Source organism: Cydia pomonella, chromosome 13 (genome assembly GCF_033807575.1).
Source record: "Cydia pomonella isolate Wapato2018A chromosome 13, ilCydPomo1, whole genome shotgun sequence".
Taxonomy (NCBI): domain Eukaryota; kingdom Metazoa; phylum Arthropoda; class Insecta; order Lepidoptera; family Tortricidae; genus Cydia; species Cydia pomonella.
In genome coordinates, this window is record NC_084715.1 from 21,577,920 (window position 1) to 21,601,882 (window position 23,963).

Consider the following 23,963-nt stretch of genomic DNA (forward strand, 5'->3'; position numbering starts at 1 on the left):
AAATACTTTTGAATCATCATGGGAAATCTATTCCCTACTATGGCTTCTTATAAGCCCTTCCCTTGCAAGGGAATCCCCGAAATAAGAGCCAACTGACCTTGGTAGGGATTAGGGCTATAACCGCGAAAATCGAAGTTCGTCAATTGCGGGCATTTTTCTCTGTCGCTCTAATTACGTCTTAGTGAGAGTAAAAGAGAAAGATCCCCGGAAATTGCGGATTTCGGTTTTCGCGGTAGGCCCTAGGTTTGGTTAATAATCTTCTACACGGTCCGAATACATAAAGAGTGCAGTCGGAAGCCATTACCGACCGTGTAGTAGCCTCATTTCAACATGTCACAATATTTTTCTTTACGTCTACGTGAAAACTCCAGTCTTAATTTAAGCTTCTTGATTGTAATTAATCGATAGAAGTATGGACGTTACAGATCCCTAAGTTATCCTACGACGCTTACTGCCAACACTAGAAGTACCTACTCAAGAGCGTAAACCGCGTTCAAATATCTTTCACCCTTTGAGAATATGAGCACTATAGGTACCTACTTGAGAAAGTACTTAACAACATTTAACTGACTATCAGTGGGTCTTTATGTCTTTCAGTTAACAGTTTGGATATGGAACACGTCAAAGAAAACACGTTTTACGCTTCTGAGTCGCTAGAAGTACCTATATTACAGTGCTTCTGCGCAGGAGTTGCTTTTTGACGGCTACCTTGATTTTTAATGGTTAAAAAACGGTTTGTTTGTTTTTTGGAAACTATTAAACCGGCATTCATCCGTTTTACACCATATGTTAGTAATGACGTAACAGACAAAAAAAAAGGCAACTCCAACGCGAGCACTTGATACATCTCAAAAACTTCACTTACGAGAAAAATATATTTAAGTCTAGCACGACAAAGAACGGACGAATCTACAACAGCCTGTAAGTCCAAAGGGACAGCGGGCTTTGGAGTCGGGCTACGTGGGGTGGTTCTCGACCCCCAACCAGTAGTAAATGTAGCTGTGAATCTCCATTGCGTTGAGCGCTTCGAGCGCGGCGCTCACCTAAATCGTGCAGCTCGATATCCCCCGCGCCTACCTGAGTCGGGCGTTAATGCTGCTAACGCTCGAACGTCAGGACCTAAGTAGTGAGGATTACAAAACCCTAGCGATGCCCCTGATAGTCTATTAACGCGTTCAGCGCTCGCGTAGTCTGACGTAGACAGCTCACCCTCCTCCTCTTCGGTAGTAGTCACATCTTTACTAAACCTGACTGAGGCGGATTTAGGAAGCGCCACGACTTTTGGTGTATCGAGTCGTCGCATTTGAACGTCATCTTTCTTGCGTATACTCTCGATTTCTCGCTTCATATCCTCTTCTTCGTCGGAGTCCAGATAAACTAGCTTAGCTGCCTCGATAGGGGATAAAACTGGGGTCGGGAGAACCATATCAGCGAAATCTGGGACCGAGATGGGTTCCCGAGAGATATCAGAACGGAAGCGTTCGGCCTCGTCAGCTTCTTTTGGTCCGGCATCGCTCGAGCGCTCTATGACGTATGAGGAATGTGACTTCGATAGCTGGGAGTTGGCTAAGCTTTCCGTGGAATCTTGCCCTAGAGCGGAATAGCTGCAGCGGGCGGCTCGCCTCATGTGTATAGAGGATAATCTAGAAAGTTCTTTAAGGAGACTTGCAGGAGGGTCGGGGGGGGTGCGGCGGGTGCGAGGGCGGGGGCGGGGGCGGAGCGCACGCGGCGCGGCGCGCCGGGCACGAGGAGGGGCGCAGCAGTCCACGCGGGGAGACGGCCAGTTCACGCTCTGCACGATGCGCTCCCAGGTCTCCGTCGCTGGAAGATAAAGGACAAATTAGATAGTTAGGAAATACCAAAACCTCACCTTGACGCTCGCCTGCTATTTGCCAAGGAGAGAAAAATGTTACTTATTCGTAAAGCAGTGGCTTTCATGTCCTCTACGTATAGCTAAAGTGCTTACTAAGAGGTTTGGCACAATTCTGGAATCAACCTTTTCTCAAACGGAATCCTGGCAGAATCAATTTTGTTCTGGAAAAACTACTGGTGATGTAATACAAGATGGGAAAATTTGCCGGGCTGACGCAGATTATTTGAAAAATAAGAAAGCTCAGGTTTCTCAACGATTTATTTATGGAAGTTTTGTATATGGGCCTAATAAGTTCCTCCGCTAAATTTCTCGTAGTAAGTCGGTCGTTTTTGTGTAGTGTTTAACGTATAGTACATACCAAAGTGGAACCTCCACAGCTCATTGCAAGCATGCCCATCAGCTTCTCCTCCAAAGATGTAGAGATGGCCCCCGGCGCGCAGCCCGCGTGGCCGACGCGCGCGCCCGGCCAGCCGCGCGAGCCGCGCGCGGCCCGCACTGCTGTCCATACTCGAGACACTAATAGAACAAATCATTTATTAGAATTTCATGAGTTTTAGGAGTATGATATTTACTGCTACTGGCCAAGGTCTGTCGCATTTATACCAAAATTTACTGTTTTAGATACTGTTGCTTTCCATACGAAGCTTTTTCGAAGCGAAAGGGAAACATGGGCTCTTAAAAAGCTTCCTGAATAAACTAAGGTCCATCTAATTCTGGGTAGGTATGTATAAATTATCTCGAAAAATCGATAGTCAGCTCTCTTGAATAATTAATAATAAGTAAAAATTCTTACTGGTGTCATAGTGCCACAGATCAGCACAGGCACGAAGGTCACTTTGTCCGCCGTGAACGTAGAGACGCGCGTCGTGGAGTGCAGCGGCGTGCCGGTGCCGTGCCGGACCCGCGTTGGCTGTTCGCACTTGGTGCCACGATTCCGATTCTGATATATAACATTGCAAAAGGGTTATTGCAGCTCCTGGCATTGCGCAAACTCGGATTACATGCATTTAGGACCAAATGAAGGTATTAAAACAATTTCCAGCTTGCTGGGAATTAATTCCTCAAAACGCTATGGATCTAATTTGATTAGCCTAAAAGGCGAATGGGACTAATGACGAATGAATGTAATCACAAACTCTACAATAGGTAAACCATAATATGCTTACCAAGTCACCATAGTGTCAGGCTCAATATCCTTACAGCTGCCGAAAACCAGCAGGCAACCCTTCAGAACATGTTCAGAATGCCCACGTCATCCTAACCGGCACCACTACCATGAGAATTCTTGCTTCGGCCTGATGGTGCCGGTTGCCTATTAAATGCCTATTACCTAATTTTTATGTAGTTTTCTGTTTGTACTTACCATAGTGGAAAGCCCACAGCTCATTAGTAGACCCCTCAGATCCTTATAACCACCAAAGATCAGCAGACAATCCTTCAGCGCATGAGCAGAATGTCCACGTCTTCCCCTAGGCCCGGCCCCACCGCCCCGAGCTCGTGGGCCTCGGCGTCCAGGGGGCGCCGGTTGGCCGGGCAGCTTGCGCCATGAACCGAGCTGAAATTAAGAAATAGATTGATTGTGAGTGCATGAAACGTCTTTAAAAACTCGTACAACGTGGGTTACGTTACTACCCGCAACTAGATGTGAAAAGTGTTACGGCGCAGTCGAATATTTATTACTTTTATGTATAGCATTCGGGGCATTAGCATTTTACCAATGGGTCAAGGAAGAGTGTGCTGCGCCCTGCGGCGGCAAGCGGACAGAGCGGCGTGTGGATGTCAAGTGGGATTCCTTTAGGGACTGTTCTGATCTCAAGACCTCAAGGTTTATGATAATTTTATCTATAACCCCTCAGGCGGCTAGAAGCCGGGAGCAAGCCACTTTCCGACAGCAGCACGTGCGCGATACGGCGCCTGCCATTTTTAGGGTTCCGTACCCAAAGTAAAACGGAACCCTATTACTAAGACTCCGCTGTCCGTCCGTCCGTCCGTCCGTCCTGTTGACTTTTTCACAGATGATGTATTTCTGTTGCCGCTATAACAACAAATACAAAAAAGGACAGAACCCTCTGTGGGCGAGTCCGACTCGCACTTGTCCGGTTTTTAACTTTGATAGCCGCCATAGCCGGCCGGCTCATGGCAGCGCGCCGCACGGCTCGAAAATTTTTAATATTGCTTTGCCGCCTATGGGGTGGTCCCTTTATAGGGCAGTGGTCCCAAAAAATACTATAACATTTATTTGGACTATAGATTGGCGATGAGGCTTGATTACCTAATTGAGGATTTTTTTCAGTCTTGCTCGTTAAAGGGTTAAGGGGTAATGTACATTTTCTATTCAATAGTTACCTCTGTGTCATACACCCAAAGTGGAGTGTCGCCGAGCGCACCAGCCTCGCCACCGAAAACATAAAGCTTATTCCCGTGTGCGGTACACGAGTGTTCTTGTAAAGATGGAGGTGGCTCGCCGCAGCACGCCAGTCGCTCCCATTCTCCCGTGGCTGTAACAACAGAACAACTGTTACAATTTGTAACTTCTGATATTTTTATTTATGGTTTTGGATCTCTCCATACACTTTTGTACACCCACTCTCTTTATAGGATGACTATCAGAACCGTTCGAGGCCGGGCCGAAGCTTCCAACACTTCGTTTCCAATGACGGATAACCGGTGATTACGCGGTGCTTTGAATGTACCTGTAGAAAACTGTAGTGTTGGGCGCCTCAGATCAGACCCATAGGTAGGTACTAGTTCTAGGGTATTAGACATTCTTAATTGTTGTGTTTTGAGGAACTCTACAAGGTTAAGCAGTTACAAAAAAGGTGCTAATTATGACCACCCCTGACTTCGTAACTATTAGCACGCATTTGAGGTAACCTTCACCCTGATAAGTACCTAATTAATACCTATATATAACACATGTGTCTTTCTCAACCTGTGGGTAGGTGCATGATTAAGTTCCCAAGAGCCCTTAATCCTTGGAGCGTTCTCCGATTTCACGAAATAACGCTCGATAGATGGCGTTGGCGCTCGGTACGCGAGCGCCGGCAACGCGACGCGCGTTTCAATGCAGACTAGAATAATCTTGATAGTTTTCAATATAATTTCAAGCAACATTAATTTTAGTGTCATATGATATCATATGGGCACTCTTTATTTTATTGTAGATGCACAGTAGTTTTTTTTTATGTACACTACTACTAAGTGTACATACTACAGAGTGTACTATAACCCTTGCTTTTTATTCTGTCTCTTTCACACCAATGGAAAATGAAGAAGTTAGTAAATGACTGCAGGTATAAATAAAGTATATTAGTGCGATAGAGAGACAGATAGTGTTTCGTTGTCGTATCGTAAACGATTGGCATGTTGGCCACACACTTGCTTCGTGCCTAGCCAAAATACCAATCGTTTGCGTATATTAGTGCGATAGAGAGAGTAGTGTTTCGTTGTCGTATCGTAGACGATTGGCATGTTGGCTACGCACCCATGATACCTAGCCAAGAAGCCAATCGATTGCGCATATTAGTGCGATAGAGAGACAGATAGTGTTTCCTTGTCGTATCGTAAACGTTTGGCATGTTGGCTACGCACCCATGCTGCCCAGCCAAGATGCCAATCGTTTGTGCATATTAGTACGAGAGAGAGACAGATAGTGTTTCGTTGTCGTATCGATTGGCATGGTGGCTACGCACCCATTCTGCCTAGTCAAGATGCCAATCGTTTACGCACATTAGTGCTATAGAGTTTCAGTGTTATTTGAAATCACGTTAGGGTTTGTATTATTATTTTTGACCCGAATGAAGTCCATCCAGGTTCTTATGATGGAGTCAGGAGTTGGTCACCAGAACTCCTAATGTACTCATTATAATTCCATCGTGCTTGGGCTCAAAAGATTTGCCCTGACGAACACCATCGATCTAGATGAGGTCCAGGGTCTCATGACGGAGTCAGGAGTTGGTCACCAGAACTCCCCAGAACTCCTAATCTACTCATCATAACTCCATCGAGTTTGGGCTCAATAGATTTACCCTGATGAGCACCATCAATCTAGATGAAGTCCAGGGTCTCATGATGGAGTCAGGAGTAGGTCACTAGAACTCCTAATCTACTCGTTATAATTCCATCGTATTTGGGCTCAATAGATTTGCCCTGACGAGTACCATCGATCTAAATGAACTCCAGGGTCTCATGATGGAGTCAGGAGTTGGTCACCAGAACTCCTAATCTACTCATTATAATTCCATCGTGTTTGGGCTCAAAAGATTTGCCCTGACGAGTACCATCGATCTAGACGAAGTCCAGGATCTCATGATGGAGTCAGGAGTTGGTCACCATAATTTCTAATGTACTCATCATAACTCCATCGTGTTTGGGCTCAATAGATTTGCCCTCACGAGCACCAACAATCTAGATGATGTTCAGGGTCTCATGATGGAGTCAGGAGTTGGTCACTAGAACTCCTAATCTACTCATTATAATTCCATCGTGTTTGGGCTCAAAAGATTTGCCCTGACGAGTACCATCGATCTAGATGAAGTCCAGGGTCTCATGATGGAGTCAGGAATTGGTCACCAGAACTCGAAATCTATTTATCATAACTCCATCGTGTTTGGGCTCAATAGATTTACCCCGACAAGCACCATCAAATTACCATTATGATGAATAGATTAGGAGTTCTGGTGACCAACTCCTGAGTCCATCATGAGACCCTCGACTTAATCTAGATCGATGGTACTCGTCAGGGCAAATCTTTTGAGCCCAAACACGATGGAGTTATGATGAATAGACTAGGAGTTCTGGTGACCAACTCCCGAGTCCATCATGAGACCCTGGACCTGATCTAGATTGATGGTGCTCGTCAGGGCAACTCTATTGAGCCCAAACTCGATGGAGTTATGATGAGTAGATTAGGAGTTCTGGTGACCAGCTCCTGACTCCATCATGAAACCCTGGACCTCATCTAGATTGATGGTGCTCGTCAGGGCAACTCTATTGAGCCCAACCACGATGGAGTTATGATGAGTAGATTAGGAGTTCTGGTGACCAACTCCTGACTCCATCATGAGACCCTGGACCTCATCTAGATCGATGGTGCTCGTCAGGGCAAATCTTTTGAGCCCAAACACGTTGGAATTATAATGAGTAGATTAGGAGTTCTAGTAACCAACTCCTGACTCCATCATGAGACCCTGGACTTTATCTAGATTGATGATGCTCGTCAGGGCAAATCTATTGAGCCCAAACACGATGAGGTTATGATGAGTAGTTTAGGAGTTCTGGTGACCAACTCCTGACTCCATCATGAGACCCTGGACCTCATCTAGATCGATGGTGTTCATCAGGGCAAATCTATTGAGCCCAAACACGATGGAGTTATGACGAGTAGATTAGGAGTTCTGGTGACCAACTCCTGACTCCATCATGAGACCCTGAACCTCATTTAGATCGATGGTGCTGGTCAGGGCAAATCTAATGAGCCCAATAACGATGGAGTTATGATGAGCAGATTAGGAGTTCTGGTGACCAGCTCCTGACTCCATCATGAGACCCTGGACCTCATCTAGATTGATGGTGCTCGTCAGGGCAACTCTATTGAGCCCAAAAACGATGGAGTTATGATGAGTAGATTAGGAGTTCTGGTGACCAGCTCCTGACTCCATCATGAGACCCTGGACCTCATCTAGATTGATGGTGCTCGTCAGGGCAACTCTATTGAGCCCAAACACGATGGAGTTATGATGAGTAGAGTAGGAGTTCTGGTGACCAACTCCTGACTCCATCATGAGACCCTGGACCTCATCTAGATCGATGGTGTTCGTCAGGGCAAATCTTTTGAGCCCAAACACGATGGGATTATAATTAGTAGATTAGGAGTTCTGGTGACCAACTCCTGACTCCATCATGAGAACTTGGACTTCATCCGGGTCAAAAATAATAATGCAAACCCTAACGTAATTTCAAGTGAAAATGCGTTTTTCAGAAAATCGCAGCCAAATAACACTAGACCTTACTCATAGTGTTGTGTTCCTGCCGGTGAGTAAGGTTGCCAGAGCTCAACGAGGCGGGAGGGGGTTAGGGTCGGCAACGCGCATGTAACTCCTCTGGAGTTGCAGGTGTACATATGCGGGCCGTATGCTTGTTTGCCACCGACGTAGTATAAAAAAGAAGTAACACTGAAAATCCATCAATAAGCGAGTCTGTTGTTAGGCATACTGTAAAAAATGAACTTTTATTAAGATTTTCTAATCGCAGTATATAGCACTTCTCGGAACTCCGTAGCTGATTACGAACGCGACGAATGCCTAACAATCGAGCACAGGTCCGTCCTCTAAGCGCGCTCCGCGCGGACTGAGAGCGGGGCGTCGCTGCTGCGTGATTTATACGTGTTTTAAAAAAATATAAATTTACGGCAATGTAGGTCCCATAGTTACGATTTTTTTTTTATAGGTTAACATAAAGTTACAGTTTGCTATAATATTACTGTTAAAGCAAAATATGCGTACAATTTGCGGAAATAAAATATATAAAACCCTGTTTTCGCCAAAAAAATGAAGAAAACTCGGAAGGTATTTTATCAGTTTTTTCAAATGAATGTTCGAGTTGTTAATCATTCCAGCCCCTCGTACGAGATATGTTGAATCAAATTGTAGTTATTTATTGTACCAAATGATTCTTGTTTATAGCAAAATTGAGATCCGAAACGCCACATCTCACTGCAAAATTTGGAAAAGACTCCCAAAAAACCTCATTAAAAAAGAGGTTTAAAGAGAAAATGAAAATTTGAACTGTTGGAGCCCCTAGTTTAGGAAACGATTATTTAAGTATATTTATCAGTTTTTGAATAAATACTAATAGTTACGTCGTAATCTTGAATGAAAAGGAAGCATTTACAAAATACTCTCGTCTGTAGGAATAAGGACTCTTAAGGACCTCGACCTTAAATATTTAGGTTATTCGTTTGTCTTCGAGGTGTAATATGACGTATATATTGACGACCGGCTACGAAGCTGGTGGTCCCGGGTTCGAATTCTGGTAAGGGCATTTATTCGTGTGATGAGCATAAATATTTGTTCCTGAGATCGTGGGTGTTTTCTATGTATTTAATTTTTTATAAAGATTTATTTATTATATATATCTTATCTAAGTACCCTCAACACAAGCCTTGCTGAGCTTTTTTTTTTTTAATTTATTTATCACAAAAAAACTTAAATGGTTTTTACATAATTATATTCCGCCAAACTGAAGACAGTTTGTTGGCGGATAAAGCGCTCTTTACCATGTTATGTTCTACCCATTTATAACCTACATACTTATAACTTATACACTACTTAACTAGATCGGTAGGTATACTACAGCTATGCCATACAATCAATATACTATTACTATTACTACTTACTGTGGGACTTGGTCAATTTGTGTAATAATGTCCTATAATATTTATTTCTTTATTTATTCAAGCCAATTAATAGGAATTCGTTAAGATAACCAATAGCAACAATGTACGGCATTTATAAAAACGTATATATAGCGTGTCATCCACGATGACGCGCAGATTTGTCGAATCTAACCTTTAATAACACGACAATACGAGGCAAAGCTCGCGTCTTCTTGAATGACACGATCTACAGATATAGACACAACCCAACTATATAATTGAATATCTACGAGTTCTACGACTCGTAATTCTCAAGCAATAATATAATTCCAAAGCCGACTCATCTCGGTTCAGTCGCCGTCACTAATGGCGTCGTTAGGATGAGCCTCCGCTGACTCGTGTGTTGTCTTTATTTATCCCACTTCCCAATTTATCAGATACAGAAATTGTTTTTAATATTCGTAAAGCGATTCCTGTTCAGCCTTATACATTTCCACGGATTTCTAAGCTCTTTTTCAGGAGGACTCATATGGAATATCAAAGCAATATCAGACTGGTGGCCTAGCGGTAAGAGCGTACGACTTGCACTCGGGATGTATTGCGAGCTCTTGAGATGTTCATCTTTGACGGCTTCATATTATGTAGAGTAACATAGTGTAAACATTGGTTATATGGAACTTAACCTAGAAGCGGCACAAGACCGTTTATCTCAGCCTCCTGGCTTCACGCTCAGACTCGAGCAGCGTGAGGATGTCGCCATCGCGGACCGGGCCCTTCACGTTCCGGATGATCTGACGGCTGGTCTTTCCGATGAACTCGACCTTGACTTGGGTACACTGTCCCTGGGACCCGGTGCGACCCAGCACCTTAACGACGCGGGCGAGAACGTTGGGCTTGTCCATTTTACTTGGATTATCAAGCAAAACTTGGGAATTCACACGTGCGCGCTAGGAGGCGTGTACGAAAAAGCTGATTTCGCGGGTTCAAACCCCGGCTTGTACATACCAACGAGTTTTTCGGAAATTATGTACGAAATATCGTTTGATGTTTACTAGTCGCTTTTTGGTGAAGGAAAAGATCGTGAGAAAACCCGACTACCTAATCCAAATAAGGCCTAGTTTTAACCTCTGGGTTGGAAGGTCAGATGGCAGTCGCTTTCGAAAAAAACTAGTGCCTACGCCAATTCTTGGGTTTAGTTGCCAAGCGGACCCCCATGAGCCGTGGCAAACTGTCGGCACAACGTGAGGAAGATGATGATGATCAGATTTCAAGTCTCCGTTTAGCTATGTTGCAAGTTCAGTTAAATACTTACTACTTAAATAGCCTCATTATGTAATCTACTGAAACTCTCTACAATAGACATACAAATAGACAGCGCAAAGCTAAACTGAGTCAAGTATTTCAAGGAGACACGTTTCTAGATGGAAACCACCGATTAATTCTGCCGAGCTGTCAGAAAAGCTGCTGATTCGAGCGCTCGGCAGCCGCTCTCGACCTGATTAGGCTCACACACTACACAGATACCGCATTATGAAGTAGTTTTTAATAAAATAAGATCACAACGTGATATAAATAATGGTCGTGATAATGAAGGCAAATGAATGAGGGGCCTTGCTTTTGTATGCCAATGTGTGGATGACCGCTGGCCTGGGCTAGTCCTTAGTCGGTATAGTACCTAACTCTGCCTATAAAGTTGATGGTCTGTGGTCTGGTGGTTGGTTCTAATTCCGGTAAAGGCATTATTTATTTGTGTGATCAGCTCGTATATTTGTTCTTCATATTACCTTCATGTATAGGCATCGTTGTCATTGTCACAAACAACACTTAATGTGGGGCTTAGTCAATTTGTGTAAGATAGTCCTATTTTTTTTTGTGTGATGATAGCAAGTAATATTATGTGCTCCATCTAGGGTTAGATAGGTATCTGCGTTTTTACTTCACAGAGCGAAAGGATGAATGGCTTTCGATCGTCTAGGGCTCTTTAGCTAAACGGGTTCAGTCGGTCGATTGATGGGAAAACAATTGGTACAAAAAATTGCGAAAATGGAAACCTTTAGAGAATTTGTTCACGAGGCTCAGACATAGGTAACTAATAACAAAATTATACCCCAGAAAGTCTGAATGCCCGTTGAGGAAAATCTTATGTAGGTAAGAAATAGACAATAGAAACGTTTTAAACCAACAAATATTACTTAGAGTGATATAAAACCATCGCATCAAGGAAGTTAGTATCAACATCGACATCTTCTTGGCGTTGTCCTGACTTTTAGCCACGGTTCATGGGAGCCTGGGGTCCGCTTGACATGTAATCCCAAAAATTGGCATAGGTACTAGTTTTTAAGAAAGCGACTGCCATCCTCCTGACCTGTCCTCCCAACTCAGAGGAAAAAGTAAGGCCTTATACACCGTGTTTTTTTTTTTCCGTTAATTTTAAGGGTATATTCTTGAGCTTCAAAGACATCGGTATTCTAATTCATTCCATTTAGGAGATAATCAATAATTTATTTTTATCTTATAAGGCCCTCACGAGCGTATACACTTCCCTTAGGGCCTGTTTACATATTGATTAGTGTTTAGTACGAGTGTGTACATTTGCTACTAAACGTAAATACTATCTTGGACGATTGATGTTCGAAATGACATTGCTATGTCATAGTTTTCAATTGTCTGGTTGAATGATGGTTGAATGAATTGTAATGCCCATGTTACAAAAATGCTATATGCAACATACATTTTATAAAAGTTTTTTTTTAATTAACTATGCCATTTAATTTCTTTAAACGTGCTTATCCATGCCCCGGAGTTAACGGAATTTAATAAATACACGGCATACTTAATAGAGATTACTCACGATGTCTTCGTAAGTTGTACGTAAGGTAAGAAGGTAGGTACTTACCTAATCACTTTTATCCTTTGGAGGAGGAGAGGCCTTTGCCCAGTAGTGGGACACCATAATAGGCTAGTACTTGTAAAAAAATAGTACATATAGAGGCCGGGAAATGAAGGATTATAGGCCAAGTAGATATAGACACAGGAGAGGTATACGCGGCCTGCAATCCCGTTTTTTGTCGAGATTTGTATACTTAAGTGTTTTTCTGAAACTACACACTAGGTATACACAGCTAAAAACAAATTAGGAATCTACTACTACGTATTTGATGGTTGAATGCCAAGACGTTGTGTCACAACTTGACGTTTAAAAACAAAAGAAGATTGCTGTACAGGTCTAAGTGTGTATGAAAACACTAAGCCTGTATGAAATTCCTTGTGTATGAAAACACTAAGCCTGAGATGGAAGCGGGTTTTTATTGTAATATGTATTATGCAACGCTACTATAGTAGTGCACTAGTCGCTAAATATCTATTCAGGAAAGCTTTAGCTTACATAAAGGCTGTGCTGGGCTAAGCTGGGCTGTGCTCTGAAGAATTGTTTGACATGATGCCCACGGCTACTTTCTATCACCGCACCGCCCGCCGTCGGCATCCTCACACCCTAGAACCTATATGGTCACGCACTGTGCGGTTTAAGAGGAACTTCCTCCCGCGCACGCTCCGGTTGTGGAATGAGCTACCTGCCGAGGTTTTCCCGAGGGTCTACAGTATGAGGTTCTTCAAAAAAGGAGTGTACAGATTTTTAAAGGGTCGACAACGCGCATGTAACACCTTTGGAGTTGCAGGCGTTCATAGGCTACGGTGACTGCTTACCATCAGGCGGGCCGTATGCTTGCTTGCCACCGTCGTGGTATAAAAAAAAGGTACTTCTGCCAAATCACAAACGAGCTTTGTTGGCAGTCGAATCCTGCATGAATGTAAGCTTTAATCGTCTATTGTGTCGTTTGTTCGAACGTGATGGCCTCGATGGCATATGGTACAACCGCGACCATCATACATCTGCTGGATTTTATAGTTAGAGTCCGTCTAAGCTAACTACGTCTAAGCAAATTCCATAAAATCATTACGTTTAAAGTAACACTTCCACACTCTGTGCTATCTAACACGGTGCAAAGTTGGCTCTGCTTTTATGCGAAAATATAGAATTGGGGTAGGTTACGTCCGAACATGGACGTTAACGAGCCAGCGGAGCGCTCGGCACAGTCGGCTCTCGTCGACTCGAGCCTCGTTAAACTCGATCGACTCGCACGACCTGAGCCTAAGTGCTGCTTGTTATTTTGTAGGAAAATATAGGCGGTTACTGAATTTACTTATAGATTTCCAGTACAATAACCCTAGTGAATGCCTTTCATCTTAACCTAAGTCACAGAATAACTAATAGTACTACCTCAATATCCCGAATCGTTTAGAACCTTTTACTTTATCCTTGCATGTAATAGTTAGTACATACATTGTATATTGAGGGCGGTAAACAAGAATTGACGAACGAGTGTGAGTTGAAGCCCGAAGCCGGAGGCGATACGACTTCGTAATCCTTTGTACCGTCCGTGCCACACACAATTTTCTTCATCACACTTGTGAGAAAAAAAACTACTGCCTAATTTCGGCAAGACGAATTTCGAAGGATTTACGAACCGTATCGTCGAGCAAGTGTGATGAAAATTTTATTCCCAGTGTTTCCTTTAGTGAGATTAATGTATTGGCCGTTTGTACTATATAATCAAAATAAAAAAAAACCCTCAATGGCACGAAACCCCCCCTTCTTTACCCCTCAGAACGTAAACGTAGCCTCGCAGCCAGAGAGTCGCAGAGTGCTTGACTTACTAGTTGCCCATAGATTTCAAGCACGCAAACATTCCTCCCACCAAAGGCAGAAGGCCTCCCCTAAGGGTTTAAGAGCGCATTTATCTAAGCAGTATCTTCAGAAGTCGCTCAACAACACTAAGCGCCCACCTTCTCTGTCTACCAGCACGAAAACGTAGCCTCCGAGCAATGTAACAAAGTACTTACCTAACTCCTTATGACCATAGATTCCAAGCACTCAAACATTCCTCCCACCAAAGGTAGAACGCCTCCCTAATTCCTAGTTCATAAGCGCACTCACCTAAGCAGTATCTCCAGAAGTCTCGCAGTGGTACAGAACCTCCTCCCCCTCTTCCACCGAGCACGTAAACGTAACCTCCGAGCAATGTGGCAGAGTGCTTGCCGCGCGCGCACGGCGCGGCGCCGGCGCTCCCGCTGCCGTCCACTGAACTCCACATCTCATCTGCAACAAATGAAGTCTCAATCAAACATACTAAACTGTATATGTGGTGCGCGGCTATCGTGACCGTTACTCATGCACCGTTAGTGCTTGAAAATGGAGAACTATAGGTTTCGAAGTGAAAGTCGCGCGAGTAACTACAAATACGTGACCGTGAAATTAATATAATTATGTAACCTACTAAATTATATATTATATTTACTAAAAATTCAGACAACCACGGCAAATAACAAAGTTGGATGGCAAAGTCTAGAGAATGTTTCCGAAGCAGTGCGTCCAGATCTAGCAAATTCTCTGTGAATGATATCGCAAACTAAATGCTTCTGTGCAATTTGTACTTCGATATGTAGCGCCCTAGCGATGCAATTGTCCCAGAGGCCGATTATTTATTTATAACGGTAAAACAATATTCTTTACTATACCCACTATTTTCTGAAGTCTTGCTTACAGTAGTCGTAAAACGCTCGTAATTAACAACGTACCAAAGAGACTTTCCAAAAACTGCAAAGTTCCCATAAAATGTTCTCGGTATTTTTTGCTGCACGTTTATTACTAAACCTTCTTACAGTTAGTTTCGATTGCCAATCATAGTATCAACTTGAACGCCAATGAATGACGTAAATATTAAATGAAACAGTCGTCAGCAGTTAAGAACATTGAGTAATTATCCCTAATTTGAACGCAAAATTTCTAAGTGGAAACTTGCATGAGAATTTTCTTATGAAAGTTAAGTACCAGATAGTACCATAAAGTGTATAATGATAATTATATACAGTTTAACAAAATTCAAGCAAACTACTTGACCTAAGCGTACCGGGCAGCTCGGTAAAACCTTCGAACTAAAGTGGGCCATAACTAAGTTATACATAGGCAACATATACGTAGGTCTAGATATCATGTGAAGTTATCTCGTTACTCTCGGTTCGTTTTGATGTAACGGCAAAGTGGTCTGAGCACTATATTTTCCACTTGTTGTTTAAAATTAAAATGTTATTAAGCATTATTTTTAGGTAAAAAAGCATAGGTAATATATACATAACTTAAGTATGCATGGCAATACACTTGAAAATACTTCTTAGAATTTATAGTTAAATAGGTGGCCAGGTTAATTAAAATATAATTTGTTTGTCTTTAATATTAAAATAAGGGACAGTTATCTGCAGTCCAATACGCAAACAAAGTACACGAAAAAATAGAACACACTTGCAGACCGATATAACGCGTTTTGCGTGATTATAGGATGGTACTTATATTTATTACATTATTAATACAGAAAACTACAATACACCAATAAGTTCTGAAAATCCCAGTGCTGCTTCAATTTAAAACTACTTATTCTGCTCTGTGGGTTCGCATAAATTCAGCCGTGAGCTGAACATGAGAGTTTTATCCCGTTGTGAAATGGGGCCTTTGTAAGATTTATACGAAGGGGATCTTAATGGAACGATCATACCTACTAGGTATATATTATACAAATAACGTATCTAATTACAAGATATTAATAATTAATATTATTAATTTTTGTACCTTTTGGCGTTGAAACTCTAGGTCCATGGGGTCCCAGCGCGCACAAGTTTTTTGGAGAAATCGCGAAACGTCTGGTTGACGTAACTGGTGACCGAAGAGCTGGCGGCTTCCTCGCACAACGTATCAGTATTGCGATACAACGAGGAAATGCCGCCAGCATCCTTGGTACAATGCCTCAAGGGCCTATTTTAGATATAAGCTAGTTATAGTAATCATCTGTATATATCCATTATGTATATTGTTATTGTCAATAAATAGAATATTTGATTACAAGATTATAATCTTCAATGATAGAACATTAATTCACTTTAGCATGTGTACCTATATATTCTTGTTAATGTAGCTACAAATGCCTAAATTATTAAAAAAGTCATTAATAAAAACTGTAAATATGTAAGATACATATTTGCTATAAATAAAAATAAAAAGTTCGACAAAGCAATTCGTTATATTTGAATATGTAGTTAAAAGTAATCTATGCATAACGAGAAAATGTAGTCACTTTTAAAAGCAATATAACTCAATTGGAATTGAGCTACGATGCCACTCGTCACTCGTCAAACTTCAAAATTCCTTCTTTGCCTTGGGGGTTGAATAGGTTAAATAGATTAAACCACAGGAAAGGAAAACGGGTTATATCATACTGGGGCCTTATTCGAGATGCACAACTGTCAAATTTCGCGTCCACATCAAATCAACACTTGATTCTATCGCATGTTGATTGTATCAAGTGTTGATTCTATCAACTGTGGATATTATCATTTGGAACAATCAAAACTCATTCATAGAAAAAATAATCAAACAAAAATCAACTTTGTTTATTACTACTATATAGTTTGAAATGGCTCTGAACTCGAAGTGGTTCGGTTTGATTTGATTGTCACCTGACTTTGGATTGCTAATGTCAAATTTTGACAAGTGTTGATTTTATTGCTAGACTTTTTTGTCCATGGGCTTGGGCACCATCTTGGATTTTTTGACGTACGACAGGGAATACCCTTCCTTTCCTACAATATATGGCATAGAGTAAAGCGTCTTTTTTTTTTAAACATAAGTTTACAGGAATCAGCGACATCTTGTATTCGATAGGATAAGTAATGCGCTATGAACAATGCGGCGGCGAGTAGTGAAACTGTACCTGACAACGTCAATCAATTAAAAAGTGACCACACAGTTGATGGTCGATAAAGGCGATTATTAATTGAATTTTAACGACAATAAAGAACTATTGACATGCGATCTTTTTGTTGAACCCACACCTACACGTCGAATAATGCTCGCTCCACATATTCTCCTATAAACGCTCAAAATTGTAAAAAAAATTGATGCAATTTACTCCGCACCCAGTCTCAAGTTGCTTCTAAACCACGTTCACGAACCAAGTTGTAACCTAACACATCTGTAAATATAAGGCATATGATTTAGAGATAAAGTCCGTTTTTTTTAAATTACGAGATGGTTCATGAATAACCTTTATTACTATAAAAATAATACTACATTTGTCAATTTTTTTTTCTGTATTGCGCTATTACATAATGCATAAAATTGATATAAAGATAGGTACCATAGTAGCTCGCTCACTTGGTCTATCAACAACTATTTTAATGCTCTTTGTACTCGTATACGCGACCCCATTGTATGTACAGTCGCCATCAGATATATCGGAACGCATGTATAAGATCTCAAATTATTAAGATAAGACCTACTGTACTGTCTATATTACTTACCAAGACCTAAGTACCTATTATTTATATGTACCTACACAAAGAGAATTCCTATGTTAAAAGGAGATTAAATACATATTTTGTTATTCAACTACAAATAAAATAAAATTTATCTTTTTCAGTTAACACATTTTTTTACCGATTTCTTTAATAAAATAAAACATTAAAGTATTATGTGACTATATTTCATTGTCTTCGGTGTAGATTATTTACTGATGTTCCAATTTCCTGTATCAGTTTGGTACCAGGAAATATAAAAACTACACCTCTTCAAAAACTTTGCTGGTAGTTCGACATCTGTAAGTTTATATATAAAACATGATAAAAACACTTAAGTCAAAAACGTATACATAATATATTTGCCCTATATTCTGGTCGCTCGGTAGGGTGCTCAGAAGGCTGGGTGCATTTCCGCGCTGGTTAACAATGCTGATCCTCTGGTCACCAGAAGCCTATATAAGGCGCTCTCATAGAGCCACACTAGTGCCCTAGAGTTTCAAATTCAACCCCAAGTGCCACAAATATGTAGTTAAGGGTTTAAATTCTGGATCAAGAACATGGAATACTGTTCGCTAGTAAGGCCATAGGTATTAGAAAAAAATAATAGTAGGAGACGGCCGTGGTCATGGTAGGTGGTACAGGTGGGCCAGGCAAGCTCTGAAATTATGCACCTATTTTACTATAACTTTGTTCACCTGTGTATATTTACTGTTTCCATGATAATCATTTTTAATATGTAGCCCGTGTAATCGGGCTGTATCATTGGTCTCATATTTTTTAACACAAAATCATAATTTTAATTCAATAATTAATGGTGTTTTACATATTAATCATTAATGTACCTATTTTGCAAAATTTTCTTGCATATAATAATATTGTTTACTTCAATTGACGTGTTTATTATTTTCGTTACTATGTCAACGTTAATACTTAAAAAATTATAACGTGAAGGTTGAGTCCGCAGTACAGTTACAGTTTACGTACATAGTGGCATTAGCACAGTCGGATTAGGACCAAACTCGAAATGTCTGAACATATATATCTGCTTACCATCAGGCGGGCCGTATGCTTGTTTGCCGCCGTCGTGGTATAAAAAAAGTCATGAAATTTGGTATGTATATACGTTAAAGGCCCCTTTTTCATGCCCACACCATTTGACATTTGGGGACCTCGAGGAACCACAGCCATCTTGGAAAATGTGGACCATCCAGGAGAAATTCGCGTTTTACTCTAAATCTACGTTCTTTATTCAATAATCGTGTAAGGCAACATTCAAGCTTATAAAATTCTACATAAAATAGTTTTAGACATCTTTGCGAAAAAAAAAATGATCTTGCTTTAAAAAATACTTGCTAAACCCAGATTTAGCCCTTATACCCTTTCATAGGATATTCTCTTAATAGGAAACTTGGAAGAATAAAAATTCCACTTTTAACTATACATTTGTACATAATCTACCCCAATATCAATATTTTACTTGACTGCAACTTAACCAGAAAGTAGGGTATAAGTACTGAGGATTCAGGACAGCCTGTAGCTTAGGATACTGGACGGATTTTTTAAATGACGTATTATTTAGCCCTAAACTTTTTTCTTCCGTTAATTTTAGTAACTTTGTATTGCATAGCACTTGTATTCTAACTGTGGATCTACTGATCAGGGTGATACTGTGGCTCAATAGTTTAGGCGCTAGAAGAAAAAATATTATTTAATATTCGGAGTCCTCTTAAGGCGGCTGTATTGATTTTTCTTTAATAGAACAAGTAAAAGTAGGTTGTGAATGGCAAGAGGAAACTAACGATACGTCATTTAAAAAAATCCGTCCCGTATCTTAATACCTAGCTACTGGGTGTACTGAAACATCAGTACACCCAAAACCCTTCTTTCTGGTGTAGTCGCAGTAAAATAAAATGTTAATATTGGGGTAGACCACGTACAAATGTATAGTTAAATATAGAATTCATATTCCTCCGAGTTTCCTTTTAAGAGAATGTCCCCTGGAAGTGTATAAGCGTTAAACTTAGATTCAGTAAGTATTCTCTATAACAAGATGTATTGTTCCGTAAAGATATCGAGGACTTTTTTGTGTAGAATTTAATAAGTTTTAATGTTGACTGTTGTGTTGATGGTATACATTTTCCAAGATGGCTCGGATTCCTCGAGGTCCCCAAATGTTAAATGGTTTGGGCATGAAAAAGGGGCCTTTAATTTATATACATAATAAATTTCATGACTGTTACAGAGATTTCGAGGTTGGTCCTAATCCGATTATGCTACATTGTGCGTCCGCAGCAAATTCGGTTCTCCATACAAATGTAGTTTCGCTCTCATTTTAAATCGGCTAGCTAGATTGCTCTGAAACTTTGTACTTACAATAGGATATGGTATATCTATGCCTATAATTAATTTAAAACATAAATGTGAAATGAGAGCCAATTAAGTTCAATATTAAGAATATGTGTTGTTGTTGACTCGCCGACAACGGAATTGAGATCTATATGGGTGCCATGTTCTGTGCTGTGTAGAAAATCCTGAAATTATAAAGGATTTGTCTTGGCTAGTTTTTACATATAGGCTACGTATCACCGAAACGTCACAAACACCACGAAGGTTCGGCTTGTACGGGCCCTCGTTTTTCCTATATTCTTATACGCTGCGGAGACCTGGACTATCCGAAAGACAGAGGAGAAGACGATAGACGCCCTAGAAATATGATGCTGGAGGAAAATGCTGGGGATATCCTGGACCGAGTTTCGGACTAATGTCTCCATCCTTAAAGAACTCCGTATCAAGCAGCGCCTTCCGACTCTCGTAAAGACCCGCATACTCAGTTTTTTCGGTCACGTCTCGAGGAGGAACAACGACTCCATAGAGCGTCTAGTGGTGCAGGGTAGAGCAAACGGAAAAAGACCGCGCAAAAGGCCACCTATGCGATGGACTGACCAAATCAAATCTGCCATGAAGGGTCCCCTGAACGCATTTGCCAGAATTGCCCCCAACCGCGAAAAATGGCGAGAAATCGTACGGCAAGCAACATCTGCGCCTGATATCAGCAGTTGACCACGACGCTCTGCAAAGAGTACAACGACAAAGAAGAAGAAGACGTATCATATTTGTCTAAAATTTGGTTTGTTGGTACACACACAAGGGATAGTCTCTAGCTAGGTACGGGGTGCCACACTCGTCAGCGCGACGGCGATATTTTTTACCTTTTACCTAAAAATCTCAAATTTGTGTACGGGCTCAGCTCCTGTTTCGTCTTAAGCCTAAATTTAACAGATTCTGACTCACAGGGGGCTTTGAGCATGCTGTTGCGTTCGTTTTCAAATTTTGAAAAAAAAAAACTAGCCTAACAACACAATAAATGCTTGTTTTTCCGCATTCTTCACTATATCTCCCTGTCTCACTAGTATCTGACCTTCTAACCCAGAGGGGAAAATATACCTTATTGGGGATACTCCATCTTCCTCATGATAATATATTTTACTTTACTGAAAAGCAATCGGTACATGTTACAAGATGCACATTGTTAAGAGCCGGGGTTAGAACCCACGACCATTGGTTTTAAAATGAAGCTTTGTATATAATTTGTATTTTTATAATAAATCTGTTTTCTTGTTGACATTTTGTGGTATTGTATTGCTTTATGTTAATTGTCAAGATATTTTTTTCATTTGTCACATGCGTCACATGTACGTTTTTATGATAGATCTACATCGACGCAACTGCATGTCATTGTCAAAGAGCATATAATCACTACGTTCTAAGAGACGGGACTTCCATACTAGCGAGTGGAATCAGTTTGTTTCGCAAATCATTACCAAAATGTACGACAAAAAACTGTCAAAGAACCATAGCACCAACATAAGCGATTTAAATAGTGTAGTACGCTACACGCTTACGATTCTTATCGATATCGATAAAATGGGGAGGGTTGAAACATAGGCTCCTGTCTACAAATTTTGTACTCGAAATCAGGTTAGCATCGAGTCCACATTTAAGTTGTATGTTATATAGTGGATAGTTCTTAATTGGACTACTATCTGGTCGGGCTTAATGTGGACCCGAATTATTTTAATACAGTTTTTAAGTCGTGTTTTTTATTTTATTAAATGCTTGATTTTCATAATGATGTGCACATACATGTTTGAATAAATGTAACTTTTCTATGGAAAGATGTATCAGGTCTTCGTTCCCAACAAATTTGGCCCACTGCCTGCATCTGAAAACATACAGCCTTGGAAAAACATGACTTTATCTACAGTTTATATTCCATGTGTTTGCTAATGAGATGATTAACTGATTATTTCGCGCTAATATGCATCTATAAATCATGTTTTTCGGCATCCAGTTATCAACAACCCTTTATCAATGCTTTAACTTTTTAGTATTTATATGTCTGTTAAGCATGAGAACGGGTCTGGCCTTGTTGGCAGCGACCCTGCCTATGAAGCCGATGGTCCCAGGTTCAAATCCTGGAACGGGCATTTATTAGTGTGATGAGCATGAATATTTGTTCCTGAGACATGGGTATTTCCTATGTATTTATAAATACTTATAAATTAGGACTATGTACATATATATATTCATTATTACACAAACTGACTTAGTACTAAAGTATGAATGGCATGTGTTGTGGGTATATATATATATATATATATATTGTTGTCTAAGTACCCACAACACATGCCATTCATACTTTAGTACTAAGTCAGTTTGTGTAATAATGTCCTATAATATTTCATTATTTATCATAAAAACAGAGATTAATTTTCTTACATTTTAGGTTAATATATTAAATAATCACTAGATAAAAAAAATATGTTAACTAATGACCATTAATGCATAAGTAATAGATAATTTATGCATTATTAATTTTCGACGAATTAATTATGGTCATATTGCATGCTAGTTCTAAGGAAATTTCACATATTTAATTTAATTATTTACACTGATATACAAATAAAACTACAGTTATCGATAGTTATAGTACATCCCTAGTTCACAACGAAAAATAATGTAAAATATCTAATTTTCGATGTGTTTATAGCCCGCTGACCCAAAATAAGGTCAAAAGTATCTAAAGCAATACTTACCAGTCTTCATCCAAGGGAAATTTCGCCATAAAATCCCTTTTATCGTGATTTTCTCGAGTGGCTCGCTTGCCACATATTTCACACTTAGTAAACCGTTTTCTCGCTGGCATTGTAACAAACTCGCTCTTTACTCTGATCACGGTTGACTATTTTCGATTTTTTCACTAAATAATAAAGAAATTACACGAAATGCCCGAACAAAACATTGAAGCCTTCAAAACAAACAAAGCAATTAGGCTGACAGTAGACTTGATGTAAACTTGACAGAATAAATAGCACTGACGTTTTCTTTTTCTTCGTTGGCAATGATTTGCGAAACAAATTCCATACAAAACTTTTTTCTTCCTAGTTGCGTCAGCCTGATCGGAATTTGGCAGCTAACTCCATCTTGCGTCCAGTAGAAGAATCAAAATCGTACAGAAAAAACTACTCTCTGCCTTAGGATCCCCTTTTAAATGTCATAAATCCAAACATGGCAGCCATACCCATCGACAAAAAAGTCTACCGTTGATCTAATTTCATTTGACAGTTAACTAATACGTATTCGACACGCTTATATTTGACAACTAGAATCCTGACTAGAGCTGGGACTGCGTACCAAAAGTACGTCTCTGTTACTCGTACCAAAAGTACGTCTAAAATACCAGTTTTACGAGTATGACCCCCAATAGGCAGTTTACGTATTTGCCGTGCTTAGGCGTCTTACAAATAAGGATTATTTATACAAATATCGACTTATTATTTCGGTAAGGGTCGGAAATATGGTGACGTTTTGAGTGAAGGCTATGAATCTATTGTCATATTTTTGTTATATATTATTACATTATTTTTCGATACAACAGACACCCAGACGACCATCTGTTAACAAAATTTTATTTTACCTAAAGTAACGGTAAGAATGGAGGTACGAGGTGATAAAAGTTTCATATTTGTTTTATTTCAGAAATCAAAGTCCGTACTTTTAAATACTCGACAAGCTAAAAGTAGTCTATTACAAATAACCTGTTCCAAAAACTATTCCGGTACAACGCCCCGCCTCTAGTGTGGATATTGTTCACTGACAGGTGGTGATAATAGCAATTCGACAAGTCACAATATTTCTCACATCAAATGGAAATCAACACGAAACGTCACTTTTAGCATGTCGAATAAGGGCCCTGCCTATTATATTATTACGATTTTGCTGCACGGTACGTTTTCTTGTCTTCGAATA

The 23,963-nt window shown here is 40.4% G+C and overlaps 1 protein-coding gene and 1 pseudogene across 1 annotated transcript; both read right to left on the minus strand.

Annotated features, from left to right (window-relative positions):
- Window positions 1-6: 6 nt before the first annotated feature.
- Window positions 7-23,963, minus strand: part of LOC133524594 (uncharacterized) — a 60,356-nt pseudogene continuing 36,399 nt past the window's right edge.
- LOC133524624 (small ribosomal subunit protein eS28-like) lies at window positions 9,810-10,225 on the minus strand. The gene has a single exon (XM_061860761.1). It carries the CDS (start codon window positions 10,148-10,150, stop codon window positions 9,953-9,955), a length of 198 nt encoding a protein of 65 aa, XP_061716745.1. The 5' UTR covers window positions 10,151-10,225; the 3' UTR covers window positions 9,810-9,952.

Bases quoted from the DNA above. Each gene is read 5' to 3' on its own strand.
- LOC133524624 (XM_061860761.1), bottom strand. From the start codon at position 10,150: ATGGACAAGCCCAACGTTCTCGCCCGCGTCGTTAAGGTGCTGGGTCGC.